The 26,734-nt window shown below is 47.1% G+C and overlaps 1 protein-coding gene across 13 annotated transcripts in view; it reads left to right on the forward strand.

Moving 5' to 3' along the window:
• The window catches only part of MVB12B (multivesicular body subunit 12B), a 112,736-nt gene that overhangs the window by 75,977 nt on the left and 10,025 nt on the right, over positions 1 to 26,734 (forward strand). For 7 of the 13 annotated variants that reach the window (XM_073314858.1, XM_073314867.1, XM_073314851.1 and 4 more), the window contains exons 8-10: positions 9,392 to 9,447; positions 11,813 to 11,872; positions 20,766 to 26,704. The exons of 2 other annotated variants lie outside the window; for them this stretch is intronic. In XM_073314858.1, coding sequence (XP_073170959.1) covers positions 9,392 to 9,447; positions 11,813 to 11,872; positions 20,766 to 20,852 — 203 coding nt within the window. In that variant the 3' untranslated portion in view covers positions 20,853 to 26,704. Of the gene's footprint in view, positions 1 to 9,391; positions 9,448 to 11,812; positions 11,873 to 15,125; positions 15,298 to 20,765; positions 26,705 to 26,734 lie in introns of those variants that run through there. 4 more of the 13 variants (XM_073314853.1, XM_073314862.1, XM_073314860.1 and 1 more) reach the window with 4 other exon arrangements.

A 26,734-nucleotide genomic window follows, 5' to 3' on the forward strand; every position in this document is an offset into this window, starting at 1 on the left:
ATTAGGAAGAAGGCAGCATCTACCGTACAGCAAGCAAAGAAGGGTGACAGTGGGGGGTGAGGTTTTTCATATTAGAGAGAATTTCTAAGTGAACTAACAAGTTGTATTTATAGGATATAGTTTTGTGACATGCCCTTTAAAGGTTAATATTAAATCTTAGTAATTTACAACAAATTGCACTTGAGGACGTATCAGATCCGTTAAAAATGAATTCACTATTCTGCAGTTCTACATCAAATGAGATTGTCATTTTGCCCTAGCTTCTGTCATCTGCTACTTCCTTCTGGGGGAATTCTCTGGGAAATTCGGTCCATCACATTTTGTGTTTTGTAGGAGTGGGATTCTCACTTCCAGCTCCCTGTTCTTCCTGTATCCAATTCCAGTGAATGAGCTAATTGAATGTGACTCTTGGGGAGGAGCTACACCTGGGAGATAATAAACAGTTGAAAACATTTTTCTTTCTGAAATTCCTGTTTGCTTTTTCAGTTTTAATCTGAGAAGGGTGCAGGCACCTCACTGGTCTGATACAGATGCCATAGACATAGTTACACAGAAGGAAGAAAACAACTATCCTTTGTTTCCCTCCCTGCATTTCAAATTCTCTGTTTTCCAATACCGTGATACTGTTTCTTTTCTCAAGCTGGTTTCACACATGGAGTGGCTCCTGATTTGCACTGTTATGCAAAGGATAAAATTGGGTTTCTTGGATTTAGAGTTTCTAGTGACTTTTGTTTCAGAAGGAAAACCCTTAGCCTTAGATTATTCCCATCCATTTCTCATAGGAAGAGATACTGTACTGATGCCTGTCAGATCTACCTAGGCAAAGACTAGGCAACGCAGGGAAATGGTGTCTTGATACAGAATATGTGTCACTGCTAGGTCATAGAATCATAGAAGTGTAGGCCTGGAAGAGACCTTGAGAAGTCATCGAGTCCAGCGCCTCGACTGAGACAAGACCAAGTAAACCTAGACCATTCCTGACAGGCATTTGTCCAGCCTGTTCTTTAAAACCTCTAGTGACAGGGTCACTGGTTCCAATCCATGTCTGGTCAGTAATAACCAAAAGTCATTGCTCTTACACAACTGTTTGGAAGCCTGCCATATATGAAAAGCGTTGGTCTCTCTCCAGTGCAGGGGAGCCACATGCCATCGGTGAACTAGCCATGGCATGGTGACGATTTCAGCTTAAATAGGAAGGCATGAATTGTCCAGGGACAGTGAGTGAACTTGTTGCTGGCACACTCAGAGGTGGGGTGTGTCGGGGTCGGGGATTGTACTAACTGCTGGGATCTTTTGAGGACGAAGAGACTATTCCAGTCACTTTATATGTGGGTTTGGGCAGGGTTATTGTTTAGATACAATCTCAAAATACATTTCAAATCTACATGATTACTATGAACTTCACACAGTTATGGAAAAGCCCTACAGAATTTAATACAGAATGATAATCTTTCTGTGGGACTTCTGCATCACCCTGAGGAATTTAATGGGAAAGGGTATCCGTACTGTAGCTTTCTATAGGATAGTTTTAAAAACCCATAGAAAGAACGCCATTCTCTGTTAAATATTGCAGATCTTTAGAATTGATTTTTGGCAGATCCCTATTGATTTCTTGCCTGTTTAAATTCTGTAGCACTCTCCCAAAAGAGACAGGTATATAACTAAGCCATGATTCCTCAACAAGTGTTGGCTGAGAATCGCTTGAACCCGGAAGGTTTGCAAAGTCAGTCACTGCCTTAGTATGAGTTTACTAGATCCTTGGACAACTCTGGGAGCTTTCCTTGGGAGCTTTCTACATGTACGTAGCACCCAGTGATGGGAGGAGGAACAGAGTAGTGTACGGGTGAGAGGGTGACGCCAACAGGCATCATCTGTAGGAATAAAAGTTTCTGGTTTTGGTTTCTGGGAACTGTGGCTTAGTTGTTTCTCCTATTCAGTCTGCCCATAGATTGGTCACTGATTATTTAGTCTTTCAAGACCGAGCACGCTGGGTGAGTGTTTGTCTTGGTTTCTCAAAGACGTCACCTCGGATATGGGAGCGGTCTTTCTCGGTGGCCGTGTCAAATACCAGATGTGTTCCATGCCCCGAGGGAACAGTTCAGGCCACTCTGTTTCTCCTGCAACCAGCCCAAGGGAAAGAAAATGTGATGGAATTAACTGGCTGCACAGGCCCTGGAACTGCAGTTGTTAGAGAGCTTCTGGCACCTCCTGAAAAATGTGGGAAATGTTTTATTCTGCCAAGGGAGACCCTGTTTTCTCTAGTTCTTTCCCTTGGGGGCTATTCCTAGGGACACTCTCATACAAACCAGGGTTCTCCTTTTGTGTAGAGGTTATCTGATTTGCTGGTTCCCTCTACCAAGTAGTCACACTCCTCACGGCTATTTACAATACGTGTGATGCTATGCTATAGATCAGGTGACAGATCTCAAAGGCCCTAATTTTGCAGCTATGCAGCTGGACCCTGGTGGGTCCCAGCCACACAGATACAGGATTTGTGTCTTAATATTTAATCTCTCAGCTAATAACTTTAATTGATATTTTGGAATGTTTTAGTGCAGAGACTTTATTGATGAGTCTTTTACATTATTATTATTTATTATTATTATTTCTGCTTACTTACCATATAAAATAGATGGTCTCTCTCTCCCTTTGTCATCAGTTGTGGATGACACTAAGCTGGTGGGAGAGGTAGATACGCTGGAGGGTAGGGATAGAGTCCAGAGTGACCTAGACAAATGGGAGGAGTGGGCTAAAAGAAATATGATGAGGTTCAACAAGGACAAGTGCAGAGTCCTGCACTTAGGACGGAAGAATCCCATGCACCGCTACAGACTGGGGACTGACTGGCTAAGCGGCAGTTCTGCAGAAAAGGACCTAGGGGTGACAGTGGACAAGAAGCTGGATATGAGTCAACAGTGTGCCCTTGTTGCCAAGAAAGCTAATGGCATATTGGGCTGCATTAGTAGGAGCAGTGCCAGCTGATCGAGGGAAGTGATTCATAGAATCATAGACTATCAGGGTTGGAAGGGACCTCAGGAAGTCATCTAGTCCAACCCCCTGCTCAAAGCAGGACCAATCCCCAATTTTTGCCCCAGATCCCTAAATGACCCCCTCAAGGATTGAACTCGCAACCCTGGGTTTAGCAGGCCAATGCGCAAACCACTGAGCTATCCGTCCCCCCACTATTCCCCTCTGGTGAGGCCACTGGAGTACTGCGTTCAGTTTTGTGCCCCCCACTACGGAAAGGATGTGAACAAATTGGAGAGAGTCCAGCAGAGGGCAACAAAAATTATTAGGGAGCTTAGGGACACGACTTATGAGGCGAGGCTGCGGGAACTGGGCTTATATAGTCTGCAGAAGAGAAGAGTGAGGGGGGATTTGATAGCAGCCTTCAACGACCTGAAGGGGGGTTCCAAAGAGGATGGTGCTAGGGTGTTCTCAGTGGTGGCTGATGACAGAACAAGGAGCAATGGTCTCAAGTTGCAGTGTGGGAGGTCTAGGTTGGATATTAGGAAACACTATTTCATTAGGAGGGTGGTGAAGCACTGGAATGCGTTACCTAGGGAGGTGGTGGAATCACTGTCCTTAGAAGTTTTTAAGGCCCGGTTTGACAAAGCCCTGGCTGGGATGATTTGGTTGGGGTTGGTCCTGCTTTGAGCAAGGGGTTGGACTAGATGACCTCCTGAGGTCTCTTCCAACCCTGATCTTCTATGATTCTTTGTATACTTGCCATTTATTTGTCCCCAGAATGGCTGCATTCCGATGGCCACTTTCAAAAGTTGTTAGCAACTCCCAGGCCAAGCCCTGCAACGTTGGCTTTCGTTCTGCCAGAGCTTGCTCAAATGTTCCTTATAGACAAACTGTGCTACAGTCGACTGTATCCAGCAACACCGTGAAGGGACAAAACAGAGGGATGCTGGAGGATGGACAAGGAAACTCTTTCGAAAGCTAAAAGCTGGTGATTCACCATAAGAAGGCGACCCTAGGCTGGATGGTGTAAGCATTATTCACAATGGGAGGGTTCCATGATCTAACTTCCAAGTATTTATAGCCTTTATAAGGGATTCAGTTTAAAAACAAAGGAAACACCATGACCCTGCACATTGGCTAACGGCATTTAAATCACTCTAACAGGCAAAGCTTTTCAGATACCTAGATGCTCCTACATATTTTTCAGGGCTGCGTTAAGCTGGGAATGGAACAGCTAAAAAGTCAAGTAATTAGAAAAATGAAGGTTCCCAACAGCAACATAATCTCAGCCCCATTGCACCCGGTTTGACAAAGGCCCGGTTTGACAAAGCCCTGGCTGGGATGATTTAGTTGGGGTTGGTCCTGCTTTGAGCAAGGGGTTGGACTAGATGACCTCCTGAGGTCTCTTCCAACCCTGATCTTCTATGATTCTTTGTATACTTGCCATTTATTTGTCCCCAGAATGGCTGCATTCCGATGGCCACTTTCAAAAGTTGTTAGCAACTCCCAGGCCAAGCCCTGCAACGTTTGCTTTCGTTCTGCCAGAGCTTGCTCAAATGTTCCTTAGGAGAGCCATACCTTCTTTGTACAATGCCATCTCCAAGGTGGTGATGATTTTCCTTGGTAGTCTTGGGGTGTGAAGAAGTAGAAGTAGAAATGCACAAAAATAAGCTCTATTTTAGGTCTGTCTTGTATGGGAAATATTACAATTATCCAAGAGACTTAGATGTTAATTCATTCTTAAGGTTTTGCTGCCACTTATAATTTGTTAGCTCTTCCCTTCTATTGTCTGAGTTAAAATGAACCCTTCAGCAGATGGCTGGCTGGTAACTGACTCTCTGGAGTTGATATCTGACGTTCTTTTAGGGGAACATCGACAACAGCCAGCCGAGGAGGAATGGAAGACGTGGGTCAATCCTGTCAGAATAGACAGTGCCCTCTCAGACTACAAATGTAACAAAGGAAAATACTAATCTTTAACAAGAATTGTGAAGAACTTTGCTATAGGGAGGACCATCCGCAGCACTGCCTGTGCACATTTTAAAAACCTGCACCCGGGCAACACAAAACAGGACTGAAATTCCAAAGGTCAAGTTCCCACGACGACTGTTAACTTGGATACCTTGAGGGAGATTCAGACTCTCCCAAGGCCTATGCCTCACAGAAGCCCCATCTTTTGCGCTAGGGGAGAATTTCACTCATGTGCATGTACTGTATATTAAGCAACCTTTTAACAGAAGAAGCAATACACAAAACTTCTGTACGTCCTGTGTGCAATGGGGCTGAGATTATGTTGCTGTTGGGAACCTTCATTTTTCTAATTACTTGACTTTTTAGCTGTTCCATTCCCAGCTTAACGCAGCCCTGAAAAATATGTAGGAGCATCTAGGTATCTGAAAAGCTTTGCCTGTTAGAGTGATTTAAATGCCGTTAGCCAATGTGCAGGGTCATGGTGTTTCCTTTGTTTTTAAACTGAATCCCTTATAAAGGCTATAAATACTTGGAAGTTAGATCATGGAACCCTCCCATTGTGAATAATGCTTACACCATCCAGCCTAGGGTCGCCTTCTTATGGTGAATCACCAGCTTTTAGCTTTCGAAAGAGTTTCCTTGTCCATCCTCCAGCATCCCTCTGTTTTGTCCCTTCACGGTGTTGCTGGATACAGTCGACTGTAGCACAGTTTGTCTATAAGGAACATTTGAGCAAGCTCTGGCAGAACGAAAGCCAACGTTGCAGGGCTTGGCCTGGGAGTTGCTAACAACTTTTGAAAGTGGCCATCGGAATGCAGACCCTTCGCTCTGCTCTGTTCTAATCACAGACTGCCAAGAGCTCTAGAAAAGCACCAGGAAAAGAGAATCAAAGGTTGTAGATTATGATTATTTTCAGCGCAGTGTTGGAGCAGGGGACATCGAATTAAAAGCCTCCTTCTGATTTCATTTTACTTCATTTTGAAATGAACGGGCTGCTAGTAAATCACAGTTCAGTATCGTCTCCCGCTGCACTTTGAGTGAATCGCACCCGTGGCCAAGTACCGATACGCTGCACCTCTCAAGCCGATAGTCGCTGCAGCACTGGTCATGAAACTGTTTCCTTGTCTTTGTTCTGCTCAGTCATCGTGTTGCAACGACATCCTCATATGGAATTAACATCCACATTGATTAAACCTGCCCCCTCCCTTGTGAGTTACCAGAAACTTCACTTTAGTGCTAATGGTGATTTGGAAAAAAAACGCTTGAGGGCTGGATTCTGCCACCCACACTTGCACTAACATCGAATTGGGCAAAGGAGCGCCACTGACGTCCTTGTAGCTACTCACAGAGTGTGGCCTTATTCAGCCGGAGCAATTGGGGTAGAGTCTGGCCCTACGTGGCAATGGGTCCCAGCGTGATGGTGCGCCATGTCTCCTGATTGCCTGTTCCATGGAAACAAGACTGAAACCACCAAACCTCCAGCTGCCAAGTTCTAGGAGACTGGCTGGCATGCTGGGCTAGCTGAGGGTTACTAGGGGACAGTGTGCTGTAGAAAAGGGAGGGAGGCTTCGGTAAGTGGGGGTGACTCTTGCATTCAGTGACTCCATTCTGCCCCACACCCAGATTCTGGCTGCCTCCCCATCTCCCTGCAGTCCCTTGTGCTTTGTTGTTAATGATTATTTCGGTTGCAGTATTGCCCAGGATGTGCCGGGGGAAATGCTTGGGGGAAATCCTTGCCCACAGAATGTAAATGTGAGCATTCATTGAACATGACTCGATATTGTGGTGGGATCAAATATCCCCATATCAAACATGCTTTAGCCATCTGGATTCAGATTCCTGCAAGGAAATTTGGGCTTTTGTCCCCAAAATTGCTACAAACGCTCACAAAACTGGGCTTGGAAAAAGTGCTTCTAAAAACCCCATCATTTTAAATCTCTCTCACATGGTGTCTCATGTTGGAACAGTTGTGGTCCCACTGCGCTTTGTGTACTGATGTTCAACCTACAGAAATCAACAGGTGGGGGCAGGGTGCAGGACTCTTCAGATCAGTGGTGACGCCCATTGGAGCATTTTCTTTGGCAGGCAACAGAATAGTTCAGGTGTGAAGTCAGGGTAAAAGATACCAGCTGAAACCCCTTCGTTTTGTTAGGAGAGATTCCCACACAGACACTGGTTGGAGAGCAGCCTACTTCCAGCTGGGCCCCAGTCCTGTTCCAAACAATGTGCATTCTGTGGACTGGCCCCACACTCTCCAAACCACTGACCCTTGTGTCAAACACAGGTATGGGGCTGGTAGGAAAAAAACACTTTACTTTCTCCCCCTTCCCTTCCCCTAGTCTAGGACTGGTGGAGGGACAGGCAATGACAGCTTAGTGCATTATTTGTTTAAACTCTCCTGAATCAGTAAGTATTTCAAATCCTCAACTTCTAGTGCCTGCCTATAAAAAGAACAGCTGAATGAGCTCATTGTTTTCTGATTTTTCCCTTTAATGTATTTTACAAACAGCCTAGTGACGGGCCTGACACGCTGATTCCTATGTATGCTGCTTTCACTTTGGGATTACAGCATTAATAACATACTTCCATGCATCATGCCATTTTTAAGCATGATCGTTATGATAAAGGGCATATACTTAATTACAGGCCTGCTTAATTACAGCTCTGTTGAAGCTCGTTTGTTTAGGAGAATGCTAATTGCGCTACTGAGCCTTTGGCACATCCTTCCTTTCATCTGCTGGGTTTCTCTGTACTGTGTATCAGCATTTTTTTAACGACAGTCTCAAAGACTAAGGGAGCCTACTGATGCTTTTCTGTGGCTGTTTTGCTGTGTTAGAGGAACAAACAGACGAGTGTTGGGTTATTTCTTTAACTTATTTAACAAAATCCATTGTCTGGCTGACCAAGGCATCTCTGTGCCCCTGTAAGAAGAGCTGCCAGTCTCCCAGGTTTGAGAACTTGCTTGGCTCTGTGGCACCGTTTCTCCTCTGTATGTTTTGGTGGTTATAACACCGCGGCTGTGTGTTGCTGCCACACAGCACCCTGCCTCCATCTGAGTTGGTTTGTCAAAGAACAATTATATAAAGTGCATGTAAAATTTTAAATGTATGAAAATCTTCCTACAGCCAACACCTGAACTCGCCCATGTTGGCTGATGTTAGGCACGCAAACCAAAGAGTTGCGAGAATCCTGGGCATTTCAAATGAGAGCCCAAGAAACACTGCCCTGGGTCTGATGCTTTTCGGACTGTTTGGAGTTAGGGTAGAGGCCACTGCAAGCATTAGACTTGTTTTGGGGACATGGTCATGTCTTCTTTTTCTCAGAGCTGAAATGGAAAGGGGCTGGAAGGATTGAAGCAAATAAGCAGCGTGGATAAATTATAAAGCCTATTCAAGACTCAGTGTGCTGGCTTGGAAATGTGCCTCTTTCAGAATTTTATGGGAATTGCTGAGAGATGCAGGTTCCAAAAATAAACTAGCTCACCTGGGCTACGGTGCCTTTCAGAGCTCTCTTTGAGGGTTGCAAAGGCAGTGACAGTACAATGAAGATTCTTATCCTGGTTTAAAAGAGAAGACAACCCAAAGCATATTCAAAACCCGCTGCCTATTCCTAAGGTTGTCCTGCAACCAAGAGAGCCAGGGCAGTGTGACTCAAGGCTGCCCACTGCACAGCTACCCCACTCCCGGTGTCTTGGATACTCTGATTTCATGGGCACCTGCTTCCAGTGGATTGTGTGTTTAGTGTATTATATTTGCATTTGGTTATTTGCTGTCTAGTGTTTTCATCAGTAGTAGATTGGCAAGGGAAGGTCATTTATCCTGATGGACTGGGAGACTCCATTTCATCTCTAGGGTCAGGATTTTTTTTTAAAGGATTGCAAACACGTTTCTCCAAACCTCCCCCGTAAGTCTGCCTGAGGGGTGTTTAGTGCCTGGTGTTCTAGGGGGCAAAAAACATCTTGTCCTCTGAACCAAACATTTGATTTTTCTCTCACTAGGAAAACGTACTACATCATGAGGGTTCTTTTTTTATGTAGCAGTTTATATGCAAACTATTATTACACAGTAAGTGGCAAGTGGAAGTCTGTCCTTTTAAGCCGGCTGCATTTGTTTTGGGCTCCAGACGCTGTCCTGCTTGAGAGGCTGGTTCTGTATTCAGTCCACTGAAGTTGGGAGCAGATTCATAGAACACAGTCTATGAAATTGTGCCAATGGCCAGAATGATATTGGATGTTATCATGAATATACCTGACTGCCCCCCTGTGCTTTGAACTGGCAGTACAATTGGGAGAGCTAGCAGAGAGGTCTGCCCTGAGTGATTTGCACCCTGTTACGTTATTGCCAAATGTCGATGTGATCCATACGTGGTGTCTTTCTGGAAACGCAGTAAGTTATTGGACATCAGAATATTGATGCAAGATTTCAACTCTCTGTTCATCTGTATTTTTCAGCCATGGATGGAGTGCCTTTTATGATCTCAGATAAGTTTGCCTGCGCTCCTGAAGGGGTAAGTTACTGCCGTCGTTCTCTAGGGTAAAGCTCGCCCGCATGTGGAGGGCACTCACAAGGCACAGGCACCAGTTAAGTTTGTGGAACATAACTGGTGCATAGTCCTGGCGCTGCCCCTGCACAAGGGTGAATTTCACCAGAGCGACTGTAGATGCACCTGAGGATACTTTCCTTTGACGTGTGGGTGGCTGTTCAGATTGTTTCACCAAATCATTTCTAAAAGTAAATTCCTCTATTAGCTGAACCCTCGATCGCTGCCAGATAGAGGAGATCATGAGTAAATTCCTGGCTGCGTTGAGACTGTCTGTATATGTTTATAAAAAAAAAAAAAAAAAGAGCAAATACCTGATTTTCCAAGTCTATCTTTTGTCCCTTCCCTGCATAGAGGTGGCCCTGTTCCTTCAGATCCCAGAAATTGAGTGCAATGCTAATGACACTGTGGCTACTGCAGACGCTCCCTGGGAGTTAGAGATATTGCAGGGTTCTTTTCATCCCTGTTCTTCATAACTCCGCAGAGAGCCATGCCAAGCTGCGGTGAGACCTTGCACAAGTGTGGTATGAGGCTGGTAAGGCACCTTCAAGCCCTCCCCAGGAGCAAAGGTGGCAGGGCTGCCATCGCCCATGAATACTTGATCGAACCAGCACGTTACTGTAATTTGTGTTTAAAAATGAGGGGTTTTCAGTTCTTTGGTGGGAGCCCTGGACGTTCCATTGTGGGTCTGGCCTGTTGCTGCTGAGCCAAAGTAAAATTGTTCCCAGCCTGCATCCACATCTTTGTTAGAACCAGCAGCTCAGCTTTCCCAGGACCTGACATGCTGGTCGCGGGGTCATAGAAATATTGCTCTGGGACTGCACTTACAGCTGAGAGTCCTGGGCGGTGCCTCCATTCCAATGAAACACAATATGCATCACTTACATCTTTCTGGAAGCTGCTTAATCTTGAAAAATGCTTGTGATTTTGCACGTGGAGTGCAAGTAACTTTAGCTGACCCAAGGTAGCTTGGTTGCCATGGCTACGCTGGCAGGATTCCAGTTTCTGTGGAGAGAGGCTGTGCTGTCCTGTTTACCAATTCCAGCCTAGAAAGTTGAGCGAGGTTGTTATGTCCTAATGATACAACAGCTGGACCTCCGCTGGGGTCCAGGCAATAGAAACGTGGCTAGAAAAACGTTTTTAGTATTCATGTTTCCCTCTGGTTTGAGAGATTATATATACCAAAGTGTGGCAAGTGCAGCAGCAAGGCGAGGTTGCATTTCCATGTGCAGGATGCTGTCAGCTGAATTCTGAAGTGAACGTCGTGCTGGTGGTGAATTCAGGGTCTGCACTGACAGCCCTGTTGATTCGGCACCGGCAGTGACCGTGTTAACTTCTCACGCTGCCCTGCACTGCGGTTTCTAAACTCTGACCTGTGTCTGTTTCTGAAGGGAGAGGGCTCATGTCCTGTTCAGTCCAGAGTGTATCTGCTGCGATGGTCAGCAGGTGCTGGTTAGTTCCTAATGTGCTGGTGTGTTTTGTGAACACCTGTCCATAGGAATGGATTTCCTGGAGAGTCCCAAATAAGTGCCATTTAAGGACTTTGGAGTACTGCTTGCCTGGTACTAATTTAAGACTGTAATCTAGAGCTGAAAAGCTCCACATTCCATTACAGTTCCCGTAATCCAGCCAGTACCTCAAACAATATCTCTTTAAAAATCAATGAACACGAAATTATAACTGAAAACACGGAACTGTCTTCTGTGTCTTGTTCTTCATGTCCTGCATCTGGTGTTGCATCTTTTTTGTTTTGTTTTGTGATTATAGAAACTCCAGGTAAAATGTGATGGTTTTGCAGCCACTGCTGTCTGGAAAGGATTGTGTGTACGTTGTTCATCCCTTCCACTCACGCTCCCAGAGAACTGGGATCCCCTGCTGCTAGGAGAAATGCAGAGAGCGATTAGGCCATGCTAATCCTTCCTTAAGATTCCCGTGACACCATTGCCACCAGATGGTCAGCGTGGTCAGGCTTTTCCACAACTAATGCCTCTCCTGCTTATGTCCCCACTGCCATCTAAAATCCAGGGTGTGTTACACACAGTGGTGCAATAGCCGTTGTCAGGAAGACAGCGAAGGATTTACCAGTTTAAAATGACCCTGTCCAGAATGGCAAATAATCCTGGTTAGTTATAAGCAAGCATTGCAATCACTGCCCATAGTCCACCTGCCTCTATGTTGGTGTGGTGTACTGGGGGAAAGGGTTTCACACACATTTATAGCTGGTGCCTCTGACTCTCCAGTGACAGAATGTATCTGCTGAATTATTCTGAAAACTAAATAGCATGTTTCCCGGGTCTTTGGGGTGTTTTGTTTTGTTTTTTTGTTTTTTTAGATGCAGCAAGTTGATCTCTTGGGCATCACAATCAAATCCCTGGCAGAAATTGAAAAGGAGGTAAGTGGCTCTGTGGGACTCTGAGCACAGGCACAGCCAAATCTGTGCTCGCGTAGCTGTAAGGTTCCCTCCCTTATGGAAAGAGTTTAGCTCGCTTTGCCAGGTCACTGCTGGTGGGTAAAATCAACATTAAGTTAAGCCAAACAGTAAACTCAAAATTACAAATGCCTTTTGTGATTTGTGCCAGAAGAAGCTTTAAGTGTTGAATCTAACAGCAAAATCTGCACCCTCCATTTAATTCCAGATGTCTCTTTTGTTTAACCTTTCTTTCTCGCTTATTAACAAACTACGTGTTTCCCCAAACAGGGCACTGTTTGTGTGAGATTGCCTCTTCCATTTCAGGAAGCAATTGAACTCAGTTAAGCAGTGTCAGGTAAACTGCTTCATAATTTTTCAGTTTGATGGTGAACGTAACTTGTCACCAGGAACAAATAGGCTGAGATTTTAGAGACTGTGAACCCTCAAAAGAGAGAGAGGATCAAACCAGAGTGGTGTCCACCTCTGGTTTTGTGTAATTGCTGTTTTCCTAAGGCAGTGTTTTAGTGTGCACATGCGCTGTACCGCAGGATGGTAAGCCGTCAGCTGTTCAGAGGCAGCTTCCCTTTGAGAGGAATATTTGTCTTAAAAATGGAGCTGGTCGAACCATGTTCCTTTGGGATTCCCTTTTTGTGTTATCAGCTAACAGGTTCCTGTGCTGAAGGATGGCCGGAGTGAGGGCAAAGTGAATCAATGTGGCACAGCAAAATTTCTGAACCTATCGTAGCCAACGCAGAAACACAGCTGACTAATCCTTTTGTCTTTGATTTGTAATATGTCATAAAAATGAAAGGAGTGTCACATGCAGATTATAGGTGACTTTACAACAAAACACAGTGGTTTATTACTCAAGTATTTTTATGGGAAGTTAGGAATTCTCATATTTATTTCCATAATAAGGAAGACTCTATTTATAAGCTAACAAATCTTCAGGAACAAGTTATTCAGATTTAAGGTGAATCCAGATTGTGAATAATTCCTTGCCCTGACACATAATAGGGTTTATCAGCCAGGCGAGCTGGCTGTGGAATATCTCAGAGTATCCCACGCGTCATTTCCCCCATGGAAATGTGTATCAGTGACAAGCCAGCTCAAATCCTAGAGCCTTGCTGTTCTGTACCATCAGTCACCTGCTCCTCCGGGGCACTTGCATACAGATAGCATATAAGATAATAGGTTAATGCGTTTATTTTCCCTTTCTTACTGAGAAATGGCAGAGTGAGGGTATAGAGTAGTTTCCTGTCTGAGGGCATACATGGGGTATCTCTGGTGCACCGGGTCTGGTGCACAGGGTTTCACTGCATACCCTGAGTGAAAAGCAGAACAGCATCTAATTGTGTATCACAAAGACCACAGAAGGAAGGCCAGCTTGGTCCATGCAAAGCCTGACTAGTGTCGGGTGCTGCTGCTCCACCCGACGTGAACCTGACCTGTTAGCATCTGTTGCTAGGATCAGCACTGAGCACCAATGTTTTAGTTGGTAGGTTTTGTCTATCTTGCTAGAGTGGCAGATTAAGAAGATGTTAGATTTCAAAGTCAAGGTTTGAAGCCCAGCACCATGTGCAAGATCTTGGATGCGGGAGAGCCCTCCAGACATGGAAGCACTGCTCCAAAGAGTCATGGATTAAGAAGCCTTTTCAGTGTGCCACCCCCCAACCAGCTTATATGAGGGAACATGAGTGTCACTCTCATTTTGTGCTGCAGTGAAAGGGAGCCTTCCATCCCAACATCCCCTTCTCCCATCACAGGCCACATGTGTTTCAGAGTAATGAAAAGTTTAATTATGCAGCCCGTATTCCTTGATGAAGCATCTTGTCTGCATACAAAGAGATGTGCATATAAATATTGTGAATTTCTGTGTAGCTTTATTTCCCTTGCAAGCAATAGCTCCATTACAGCAAACCTGCTGGATTTCCAACCGCAGTAAGAGCATTTTCCCTGGAGCTGCATGCCACACAGAAATATTCCCAAAGAATTCCAGGAATGATTATTCATTTTATATAGTGGAATATGCCAACTGTACCAGCCGTTCTCCAGGCTGTGATAACAGCCTTCTCCTTTACATGAACAAACCAAACTTTCAGCTTTTTGGGGGCTAGAGACTCCCACCTGGATGAAGATGCCGTTGTGCTGGGCGTTGTAGAGACAGTCCCTGCCACAAGGAGTTTACACTCTAAATAGAGAAGACAAACCAAAGGGTGGGAGGGTCGCCTGCCAAAGAGAGGAGGAGCAACTTGTCCAAGGTCAGCCAGCAGGTCAGTGGCAAAGCCAGGGGTGGATCCAAATCTCCTGACACCCAGGAGAGTGTCCTAGTCACCAGAGCACAGTTTACTTCTTTTGTGGGGGCATTTATACATTCGGAAAAGACCCTGCTGTTCCCGCCTTCAGGTCCAGGAAGGGATTTTGTGCTTGTTTGTCATGCACCGCATGTGCCCCTGCATAGCGAGACCTGTGTAATGCATTGGTAACGAAATCCCCAGAAGGCGATGGTCTCAAGAAGTTAAACCATCTTCTGTACAGGTCAGAGTGACACCTACGGCCAGTGAAGAGGGCCCTCAACCCCGTTCACACCCAGAACACCACAGACCGTAGAGAGCAATTTATCAGACGGCTCAATATTGCCTTAAACCTCCATGCTGTAACATCGTTAACAATAAAGTGTGACCATTGGGCTCCCAGCTCTTTTCAGCGCAAACATTCGACAGAATACACCACTCAGTTTTAACTTGGCATTTAGCTAAAAGTCTAGTGAGAGTCTAATTAGTAAAGTGAACATCTAATATTAATCATTCTCTTAAAATTGACAAGGAAGGCAGTTTATTTAACCACTTAATTGCTACAGTTTTTCATAGGCTGCTCTTTGCAAACATTTTAATGAAGAAGTTGTAAATCTACAAGAGTTTAAAATCTTAATTTTATACAGAAATATTTTTCCTTGTTCTCCTGTTTGTAGTCAATTCTCCAGAGTGTAGTCACATGAAATGTTCTTTAAATGAACATATTTGCTAACTGGCATGATTTCAGTTTTTAAAACATTGGTTCCAGCAATTAGGCATTTTTTTCTGTTCCCAAATGACTAGAGAAATTCGTCTTGATTATAATTGCTCTTAGCCACGCATATCTAATTTGTGTCTTTTTAAGTGTTAATTAGTAAACAGTTTGAGCTGACATCTTTATGTGTTTGTGTATTGAAAAATGAGGCTTATTGCTTATTTAGCTTGGGGCTGATAGTGCTGGCTGTGACATCACGACATTGAGGTAAAATTAATGAAGACATGTTTGCCGATTAAAAAGCTTTCGTGGAGAAGACAACTTCTTGACACATCCTCCCTTGCACAGATTCCATATGCACCTGGGAGCTGCGTGCCATAGATCACTTTCTTTATAAGGTGAATAAGGCAGGAGTTCCTTATGGTTTTGGCACCTAAATACCCATTTCTCAGTTGCCAAGGCAGCAAATTTCCTTAGCCCCATATTGTCTGTGTTCACTTTTCTTTTTTTCAACTGCCTTTTGTAAAGGTTAACTTTAAAGAATCGCAGGTTTTGTCACAAAGTAATTTGTGGTCATGTAGCTCCATCTAGTGATGTAACATTTTATTGCAGCTAGAAAATAACTTAGCTTGCCACTTCTGTGATCAGCAGTAAATATTTATAAGATGGTGGCACCCAAAAATTCCTGTTGGAACTGGAGCCCAATAGTGCTGGATATGATACAAGCATAGAAAAGAGACCATCCCTACCTGAAGCCTACATGATTATTTCTTTATCTAAAGGACACCAGATGCTACCCAGAAGAAGAGTCCCTGCCTAGAAGAGCTTACAGTCCAGATGAAAATAAGTTACTGTACAGAATCAGTCATCTAGATGTGATGGCAAAAATGTGTTTTCATTTGTGTGGCTTTAGGTGTCAGAGAAACAGGGTGATCTAGTGGGCAGAACACTGGACTGGGAGTCCGGGGACCTGGGTTCTAGTCCTGACTTTGTTCCTGGCCTGATGAGTGGCCGTGGGCCAGTCATGTCCCCTCTCTGTGCCCGGTTTCCTGTCTGTAAAATGGGGATAATGACACCGCCCTCTTACATTCAGTGCTACGAGATCCCCTGATAGAAGCGCCTTTGTCAGAGGTAGGGCGGTGTGATATTCAAGGTCTAGAAAACATGACCTATGAGGAAAGATTAAAAAGGGGAAGGCTGAGAGGGGACATAAGTTTTTAGGTACACAAAAGGTTGTTACAAGGAGAGAGAAAAATTGTTCTGAATAACCTCTGTGAACAGGACAAGAAGCAATGGGCTTAAATTGCAACAAGGGAGGTTTAGGTTGGACATTAGGAAAAGCTTCCTAACTGCCAGGGTGGTTAAGCACTGGAATAAATTGCCTAGGGAGGTTGTGGAATCTCCGGCATTGGAGATTTTTAAGCACAGGTTAGAGAAACACCTGTCAGGGATGGTCTAGATAATACTTAGTCCTGCCAAGAGTGCAGGGGACTGGACTAGATGACCTCTTGAGCCCGTCCTATGATTCTGTTCTGCCCTCAGAGGTGGCTTTAGCATGGCGAAGGCTGTTCGCACTCAGACCCTTCCAGCACCGGCCCTAGGCCAGTGGAGCCACGGGGTGCTCCTGAGCTCTGCTGCACGCTGCATGATTTAACAGAAATCACTGATTTGCCGGGGAGTCCATGCCCAGCGTGTGGGCCCATACGTCCCAGGCTCCAGCCAGCTGAGCCCCTGGGCTTCAGAGCTCCTGCACACAGGCATTGTCCTCCCATGTCGGTCCTCGGCTGGCTCGGCTCCCTGTGCCTGGAGGCGCTGACCCTGGGCAGTGCAGCTGCTAGCTCGTTGGCAAGGCCGGTGATGGCATCGTTGCCAAGGGGATGTTAACTGCCCCCCTCTCCAGCAGCACGGGCCCATACTGGTGTACAAGAGACCTCTCTAGATTGGGCAGGCCATGGACAAGCAGGGGAGGAGATTTGAGTATCCCTTGCCTTTTGACCCATGACCAGTGTCCTTTTAGCACCAGGCCCTGAGCTGGTAGCTCTAGATAGAAAGAGCCATCTCCATCCCTTCCCCCATGCTAGGAACACCTGCCTCTCCAACAAGTACAACTAGAAATGAGTCTAGGTACCTATGGATCCTCCCTGTCCCTTCGCCCCCTTAGCAGGCCCCCAGTGTCTCCAGGGTGGGTCCTCCCCCCAGTGGCTTGGAGAGCGGGGTACTTGTGGCCGGTTGCCCCAGTTCTGAGCACTCCTTGTCAGTGGGGTCTCTGCCAAGAGGGCAGGCCGTATATCTGCCTTTATGACCCATGAGTGAGGGCCAAGAGGAAGGGGCATGGAGTCATCCCGTGGGATTGATGCAGTGGGTTCAGTAGAGCTGGGCCAGTCCCCAGCTCTGTGCATGCCCAGCTGTACAAACCCGGGAACGCCCCCACCCACACGGCGATAAGCAGCACGACTGAGCTCTGAGACCGTGGACTAGACAAACCAAGCCCTTCACGCAGCATGAGCATAGGTCGAGAGCGAACCCTGTGCTTAGGTGCTTTCCCGAATGGGCCCGTCCTGCTGTCCGCATGTTCACGAACGACCCGTTGTGTGTGTAAAGGCGAGTGGCTCCCCTGCACAGACACCACAGGGATGTCGATGCAGGGCTGCAGTTAGAACTGGGCAGCTGTCCCCACCCAGCGTCCAGGCAGAGCTGCTTCCACGCACATTTTAATTTGCTTCATATGAGTTTGGCCCTTTCGTGCTGGCTTCCTCCAGATATCCCAGTGAAGGAGTCGATTGGCTCGAGTGCCTGTGGAAACAGCCCTACGCTGAATGGTTGGGTTTTATCCTGACAGGGCCTGTGTGCTCGGCACTGTACAGACGCAGGGCAAGAGACGGTTCCTTTGGTGGGTTCAGACTGGAAAGCTGGTTTTTAGATGGATGCTAATCCCACTGGGGGACAGAAGCCCAGTGTGAGCTCTGTCCTGTCACGGGGAGGAGCCATGCACACGCGAGATACAAAGAACTAGCTGCAGACAGTACCTGGCAAATACTTGGACTGAGGGGAAATTCCCATGTGAGCATAAACTGGCTGACAGTGTGTGACCAAAGAGGGTCTAACTCATTCGGCTTGCACCATGCGCTGTGGGTTACTGGCTGAGTACTGCTGGCAGCCGGACACCGGGGAGAAGTAGTGTTGTGGGTATGAAGGTTTAGGGCCTTTCCCAAGTTTAGCCCCTCTGCTGGATCATGCTGTGAGTCTCCTGCCCTCAGATACGCATCCTGCCCGTCATGAGGCACGTGCACAGGGCTGGTTCATTACCAGAGGCTGGGCCCATCACGTTTTCCAGGCCCCATCACCACAGCACCGTGTCCCACACTGGTTCCACGTCTGCGTTTGCCAGAGGCGAGGCCAGCAGCCCATGGACCCAGTGCATTGTCTTCCCGGGGGGGTGCTGCCGGCACAGCCCTCCCAGAGTCACTCAGAGGGGCTGTCTCAGGGAAGGGGGAGCCGCTGTCCATGCAGGCTCCCTGCTGTCGTTCTGAGCTGGGGGCCTGAAAGGCATAATCCGACCGGAAACGTGCCCAGAACCAGGCGTGAGGAACTGAGCTGCAGTTTTGTGGTTTCAGTGACCGTTATCCCTGCGTGTCCTGAGGGGCTGTGGTGCTTCCTGAGCTGAGCTCACCCTCCAGTGTCGCAGCAGGAAGAAGACCTTTAAAGAGTGGGGTAAAAGCCACTTTTAACTGCCAGACCTCAATCGACCATGTCAGTGCCCTCCGCTCTGCTCCAAGGCTGTTACTAGCCAGGGCGAAGGGCTTTCGCTGGCATGCTGGTGAACTAGCTGTGTGCTTCGCATGTGACCGTCACATGTACTAGCCAGGGCCGAGGTTATTTTACTGAGCAGTGATAGTGAGAGTTCAGTTTAAATGATTCAGTATTTCCTCCTTCAATATGTTTCTTGGCCGCAGTAGAGGGACTGCTTAAGCTGTGTAACTAGGTGCCTGGGGCAAAGGGGGGTGTTTGCTCTGGACTAGGAGGTCTGGAATGGCTTCTTCATCATCCGCCTGTTCGGTTACTTTGGAGACGAGGGTATGAACGACCCTAGTGACCAGAGCTAGGGCCAGGGGAACGGAGTTGGGACTCCCGGGTTCTAGTCCTAACTGCCAGTAGGGTAAGTCATTTAATCACGGTGTGCTGTGTTTTTCCTGTGTGTCCAGCTGGCATGATCGTTCTTAAGCCACTTAACTAATTGTAATTGCCTGGGGATCCTGGGCTGAAAGATGCCACAGAACAGCAAAATATTTCAGTGTTGATGAGAGAGCACGTGCTCAGTGGATTGGATTGGAAGTGTCTGAGCCACGATTTGCCACAAGATGGCTCTGCTACCATGCACTTACAGCTCTTCTCAGTGAAAACCTCCAAGCACTAATGGTCAGGCCTAGGGCATTTCCTGGGGATTAATGCTGGCTGGGAGGAGCTGATGGCCAGAGGTTCACTGGAGGATCCCAGTCAGCCATAAATCCTCAGGAAAAGCCCTGGGCTGTGGCTGTTATTGCTGTTCGAAGATGGATTTCTGGCAGGGAAGCGCAGTGTCCTTTGGTCTGTGCAGGCAGGGCATCTCTGGAGTCAAGTGCCCCGGAGACAAGCCAGCCGGCCAGGCCGAATCCTGCTGACAGTCACACTGGGTGTCGGATCGAATCACTGCCCCGGAAAGGCCTCTGGAGCTGACGTTAGAAAGCGGCTCTTTGCGGGATAGCCTGAGTTCTGCCGCGCCCAGCTGAGGTCGGTCCTGTTCTCAGGGAAATCGATGGCAAAGCTCTCCAGGGCCCCCCTGCCCAGAAGTGTGCTGGCTTCATGTGAGGTTTGATTTTCCACATGGACACTCTTTTGTTCCGGCTTAAATCCGGTTTATTTCTGTTTATTGTAAATCGATTAGGAACAAGTTTAAACTAAACTGAAATAATGAAACAAGAGCATCTACTTGCATCATGGTGAAACAAGAGCATCTACTTGCAGGGTTGCACCATCTAACTAAACCAGTTTAATTAAACTGATGCAAGTTTGTGTACCCACTCCCTGAGAGGAGAAATATTTCTCCCAGCTGCTTCATGTGATAGATAATATGTTCCAATTTATCTCAGCACAAGGAGCTACTTAATCTGGAGGAAGGAATTCCCTGCATTCCCACTTACAGTGTTCCTGCTGGTTCCACTGGCCACACCAGCATCACTCTGGGAGCTTGGCTATGGACCAGTGCTTGGAAATGCTAAAGAGCATTTGTTCCCACTAACTGAGAGTTGCTTTTCCATTTATTCCTTAGCACAGATCTGGATTATAATTCAACACTTTAAACAAAAATGAGTTTTTGGAGGAAAAGCGAAAGAATCAGCAGGGCTTGGGGGACACCCCTGCTTTCTCTCCATGAATGTTGTGCAACGTATTGAGCTGGCAGCAGATAGCATTGCCACAGACTTAAAGGGCTGGTTTGTGGTGGAAGGGGCAGCAAGTGTGACCCTTTGCAGCATCCTATAGTGGCCTCCTCTGGCCAGTGCACTGGGCAGCACTGGTGGGAGCAGGGCTGTCGGCAGGCTGGGGAGAGCTCTGTGCAAGAACGCAGAGGGGCTTGTGGGCGTGCATGGAGACAAGGGGCACGTTGCTCACCCAGGTACAATGTGTTGCTCTGCCTTAACAGCTCTGAGTGCTGCGCCAGGGAGCAGGGCGTGCCCCATTTTGCCCTCCACCGGGTGGCGAGAAGGCTGGGTCTGAGACCAGAGCTTGCATGCTGCTCTCTGCATCTAGTGCTAGTGATGCAGCTTTAGCCTGCTCCCTCGCATCGTCGTCACTCCTGTGTTGGTCTCTCTCTCTTTGTTTTGCTCTCTAGTATGACTACAGCTTCAGGACAGAGCAAAGCGCTGCTGCCCGGCTGCCCCCCAGCCCCACTAGATGTCAGCAGATGCCACAGTCCTGAGGAGCGAGGGAGGCCGGCTCCCCGGAGATGCGGCGCATGCGCCCAGATACTACTGATGGGAGGCGAGCCCTGATGAGCAGTGTCACTGGAACCCTTCTCGGCAGACAGGACACTTTTCTAATGACTTGCCTTCCTTCCTGCGCTCTCCCTGATCATTTTGTACATGTTGTTTCTGAGGTTTGGACTGTGTTAACCCTTTCTGCCAGGCACCCTCACCCCTTAGCCCTGCTGGGACAATTCCTGGTCAGGAGTCCCTTAGTTAGAGCCTGGCAGATGGCTTCCGCAGTTCTCCCTGCTTTATAGCACCTGCTGCAGCATGCTCACTTCCATACAGATCTGAAGTGAAATGTTGCACGCCATGAACCCAGCTCATGGGAATCTGGAGAGATTCCTAGCAATGAGCCCTGCTAGGGATAGAGCATTTGGGGAAATGAGACTAAAGATACAGCCAGTTAGTCAACAAATCACAAAATGCACCAGCTTAAATTGGGAACTGAGGTGCAGCGGGATAAACTGCCCCAGCTGCCCTGCTCAGTACAGCAGCGTTCTCTGGTTTGTGCAAGGTCACAAAACCATCAGGTCAGCAGTCCAGGGGTGTCCTTTGATTAGCAAGCTAACCCTGAGTTATGGTAAACCCTTCATCTGCTTCTCCAAGTCAAGACTGCCCTCAGCTCACTTGTGGCCAGGATACACCTGAGACCTTAATGGTTTTTGTTACTTTCAGCTCATGTAGCCAGGGTCGCTCGCTCAGTTCCACTTAGGGCTCTCTCCCAAGTCGCTGGCAAAGTGCAGTAGCTCAAAGAGCACAGGGATCTCAGTGGCACCTCTCCCTGGCACAAAGAGGCTGCATGTCCATTGCCTGGAAGTAGAGGATCGTGGCAAATGTTGCATAGCTCTCTCTGGCCTATGGAGAGCCAGCGAGACCTCTGCAAGGCCATCCTGACTTCTCCCAGCCACCTGAAAGCTTTGCCATGGCTTTGGCATAAAGCGGCACTGGAACCTGCCAGTTACTTTGGCAGTTGTCAAACATTTGCCCCTGCTGGCTGCTAAAAGGAAAGAGATTTGTGCACCCCGTCCCTGCACACTGCTGCACTCAGGGAGGGAAATGCTAAAACCTGACCATGTCGGACAAGGCTGAGATAGTTCCACTGGGCAAGTGCATGATGCATTAAACCCTGACCTCAGCATGCTTATAAGTGGTGTCCCTGACTCACTCCTGAGTCAAACGCATGTCTTGGTGAAGTCTGTTGCTGTAATAAGTTCTTTAGAAGCATTCATCTTAGCTCTGTGCTGCTTTTCAAGTCTGCTGTGGAACAAAACTACGTTACAGCAGCGAAATGGCATTTTTTAAAAGTAAGTGTTAAAGTGTGCATCTTCTTGTATTGTAGAAGACAGGTTGTCTAACCCTATTAAAATGCAATTGCCATAGTAACAAATACTGGTATTGTAGCTCTGGGTTTGGGTTATTCGGACCCGCTTTGCACTGCTTTTGACTTTCCTGAGTTCTCTAGTCTAACAGAGTGTTGACTAATAGTAGGTTTTGTACTGTTGGTTTGTGTATTTTGTATTTGTACATATGTAAAATATTTCTTGTCCAATGATCCATTTCTGGTTTCAAAGCACTGTACCGTGTTGCTGGGGGGAAATAGGTGCAAAACACCATAGCATTCTGGGTAGAACCTGATTCCAGGTCTCTGCTTTGACTCTCCAGACCAGTCGCTCTTTTACTAACTGCCTCTTAGAGACCAGCTCTATTGCTGGAAGAATGGGAGTATATGGTTATAAAAGGGTCAGGTCTGAGCACAAGAATTGAGGCCTGTAATATTTGGCATCAGCTGGTATAGGCCTGGGTGACTCCCAGAAGGTGCTCCTTTCTTTTAGGGTTCCAAAGTGGCTTTTAGTTCTTATTTTCTGCTGCAGGAAAGCAAAGCCAGCCTTTACTGCCAAGCTTTACAGAGGCTAGATTGATGGTGCTGACATCAACCAATGAACATATCACGGAAGCTAGCGCAGTCAGCCTGGTCATTCTGCTCAGGTTCACTTGAAGTTCAAATTCACTCCACGCTGTAGTCATTTGTCCATCCCATCCATCTCTCTTGTGTTTTCTGCCTTTCAGCTGTCTGTAATTTGTCCTGTAGTTCATTGTAGATCAATTTGTAGCTCCCTCCTTGGCTGAGGGCAGCTTTGTGGACATAGTAACAGGTAGATCAAGGTTTTCTGCAACATTGGTCCTAGCGTAAGGATGAAAGTTAGTGTCACAGAGCTGCCCCTCCCCACACACTGAAGCTGGAGAATTGGGAGCTTGTGATTTAACACCAGGGTAGCTAGTGCGTGGTCCAGAGTTATGCCATGTAGATCTACCAGATGAAGGTGGAGTGTCTCCCGTGGGAGCTGACATCTCAATGGACAGCTTCTCCTCATTCCAGGAGAGGCCAGACCCAGCTGCTCCGTTGTAGACACATTTCAGTGGGCAGCACAGGCTGCTGAGAACAGGCCAGTGGCCCCGTTGGTTGGATAGAGCTTGGGTACTCCTGCTCTAAATCAGAGCTAAGCCAATATCTGTGGTTCTCAAACACCGATCCATCCTGGGGGCCACCGATCATATTCTTGGCACCCTGAGGAATGTCTGTCAGAGGCTGCCGCATTCGGCTCAGCAGACTGAGCTGTGGAAACCATCCAGCTCTGGTGCAGCTCAAATGTTGGGACAGCTTTTTAAAACCGATCTGGAGCTTTGCCTTCTTATTTGTGGGAGTAGCTTAAAGTGCATCAGTAGCTCTTCGCTCTCGGAAACTAGAGTCGATGCTATAAGCTCCTTCGCAACAGTGACAGTGCATTTTCCCTCAGCACCTTCTGAGAGACCATACACCCAGCTTTACCTGCACGACACATGCCAAACACTGGATCGCTCCAGGTGTTGACAGGCTGTCTACCTGGGACAAGGATTTGTTCAGTGTAGGCTTCCTCCTCCCCGCCCTCTCCCAGTCCTTGCAGAGCTGTTTCAGGGATGCCTCTGCAAAGGAAAGCTGAAAATGAACACTTGACCTTCACATTTGTGCTTTTGCAGTTTGCCAGTGACACATCAGAGATTTTCTGTGCCATAGGCTGGGCCAGCACAGCTGCAGACCTGCACAAGTGTGTAGGGCAAGTGGGGTTTGTTGGGTCAGGATCCATGGACGGTTGGTCAGAACCTCTTGTGCATTCTCAGGCCTGCTCGAATGGCTGTGAGTATTTCCTTAGACAAGAGGACTGAGAGTGCAATGCAGGGAACAGTCTAAGCAGATTGACAGTAGTGCAAGTGATTTCCTTTGGAACTCATGAGCTATGGGGCACTTTCCCCCCTCTGTCTCTGCAGGCATCACATCAGTATTTCAATAGGCAGGTTTAATTACTGAACAGTAATTTTCTTATTCAAAATAACTCCATGCAGGGCTGGCCCTGGTTCCTAGTGGTTGCTGCTCTCCACTGGCAAGTGGATTTCCCATTACGTGTTTTACTCCCCACGCAAGGTGTGAGTTCTCCAGCATTGGCCCGCACAGTCCCAGAGGAGGGAGTGTGTCCGCTGCTCTGCACTGAGCCCTGAGATTGAGGTAGGAGTGGCTGCAGAGGGGTCATGATCAGGCCTCCTTGACAGAGGGTATGGGGGTGAGTGGATGTAAAACAGAAGGGCTGGTTCCTCCTACCTGTAATGAGTGTGTCTTGGTCAGCCCACATCTGTCCCCAGAGCAAGCTGAGGAGTGTGCAGCATCCACTTGGAAGAAGAAGAAATTACTTTGCCAAATAATCATGAAATCTCCTGACACTGCTCATGAGATGGTGTTGGGAAAGTCAGGGCTTGCTTACAGTCAGATGAATTATTAACAGTGATGCACTGCCCTGGGATTTCCCAGGGTGATGATCCCCTAGCAAAGGCCAGAACTGCAGTAATATGTGCCGGTAGCTCCTGGGCCAGTCAGGTAACTAGATTGTGAAATCCCATGTAGTAGTAATAGAGAGGGAAGGATTTATTCCCCGTGATGTAGCCTGTGAACATTGTGATAAATGCCAGTGTGGTTAATTAGCTGATACGTTCCCTCATCACATAGCCATATTCATGTGGGATGAGACCGTTCCTAACCCTCCTTCCATTGCTGCGTCACTTGCCCGGAGTTCACTCTGACCAGGTGCTTTGTAGGGACAGTCCGTTGTGACCCCGCTGTGCTAGTTAGAGATCAGTATTCTGTGGTGCTGAGTTTATTTGGGTTTTTCACCAGTCTTCTAATTTCTCAAAACCAAAACTGTCAAAGACAGAAGAGGCCGAGCTGGTCTCAGTGGACTCGGGCACAGCACTTCACAGTTTTTAGGCTTGTTAGCGGAGCCTCGGAGATCCCATGACCCGCCACCACCCCTGTATCTCCAAAGGGGTGTGTAGCGTGAGAGAGGTAGGGTTGGGGGTGGCTGGCAAAAGCCATTTCTCAGCCGCTTTCCCCCAAGCAACCTTTGTCTCCCTCTGCCTTTCCTCCCTTCTGCCCCACGCTCCCCTCACCTTTCCTTCTTCCCAGGCCTCACCTGGCCTGCACCTTCACACTCCACTTTTTGTGAATTAAATTTCCATACAAATTGCTTAAGGAACTGGATATTCTGCTGATCCCAAGTGGCAGCACCCCATGGAAGGGGAGCTGTGGCCTGTTTTGTCCATCCCACATATCTGCTCGCCTCAGTCATGGGGCGTGCTTTTCACCAGCATTCAGCAGCAAGATCCTGTCTGCCGGGCTCAGCGTGGGCCAGGGGCAGCCATCTTGCTAGGAAGCAACATAATGGATGGGAGCCAGGGATAGAGACGGCTTAGAACTGAGCTCCAAGCTTTTCTACGATGGGGTTAAACCATCTGAAGAACAGCAGTGAGGTTTGGTATTTAAAATGATTTTTTTTTATAACTTCAAAGCCATTGTTGAATCTAATAGAACTAGATTTGTGGCCCCTTTCCCTGAGCTCCCAAGAGCTGAGAGCAAACAGCTCCATAAGATGGCTGCCTCCTGCACTCGGCTTTACCCTTTTTTAGAAAAGTGCAACGGCCTTGGAGTGAGAGGAGCTTTGCTGGTGGATTCTCACCTCCTGGAGCTGAGCAGAATAACTCCAGCTTTCCACAGGATGAGACAGGCCTTGTCCCTGACACTGACTCCTACAGGATTTATGGTCCCCATTATGAGTTTCACATTATGCATTTAGGGCAGAATCGACCCTTTGCTGAGGGCCAGCAGTAGGCCTACATGTCCTCCAAATAGCTTAAGTGGGACATAAGTGGTGCCTAAGTCTTCTCTGGATCTTCTGCATAGGGCTGAATTCCGCCCATCACAAAGGGTTTGTTCATATCATTGCATTAACTATTACCTCAGCCTTTGAGCCTTAAAGAACTACTTTAAGGTAAAGCTCTCTCTGCGGCAATGAAGAGAGAGGATAACAAGACACACTTCAGCACTGGTAATTCTGAGCCATAAAAGTCAGACATGGTTGTCAATAGAGGAAGTGCAGTGCTGCTCAGTTTTGTCTGTTCATTTGGTACAGGGAAACCAAACTGGTTGAAGCTTTCCGGGTTGTTTGTTGTGAAACGAATTCCTAACAGCAACAATTTTAACTGTCGTGTCATAGAAATGGAAAAGAAAAACCTTTTATGCAGTTGTGAAACGTTTTTAAGATGCTGCATTTTTGTTGGGCTATTGGAAGTGAATTTACTGTGCATTAATCCGAAGAATGTTCTGACTTTTTATATTTATTTTAGATCACCCTCCTGTATTTTACGAAGGGAAGTTTCATTGTGTGATAACGTAGTCTGTATTCTTAATATAATTTGCTAAATAAAAGTTTGTTTTAACTGGTTCGCTCTCCCTGATGTTTTGTTTTTTTTT

The sequence above is a fragment of the Lepidochelys kempii genome, chromosome 16 (assembly GCF_965140265.1).
Source record: "Lepidochelys kempii isolate rLepKem1 chromosome 16, rLepKem1.hap2, whole genome shotgun sequence".
Taxonomy (NCBI): domain Eukaryota; kingdom Metazoa; phylum Chordata; order Testudines; family Cheloniidae; genus Lepidochelys; species Lepidochelys kempii.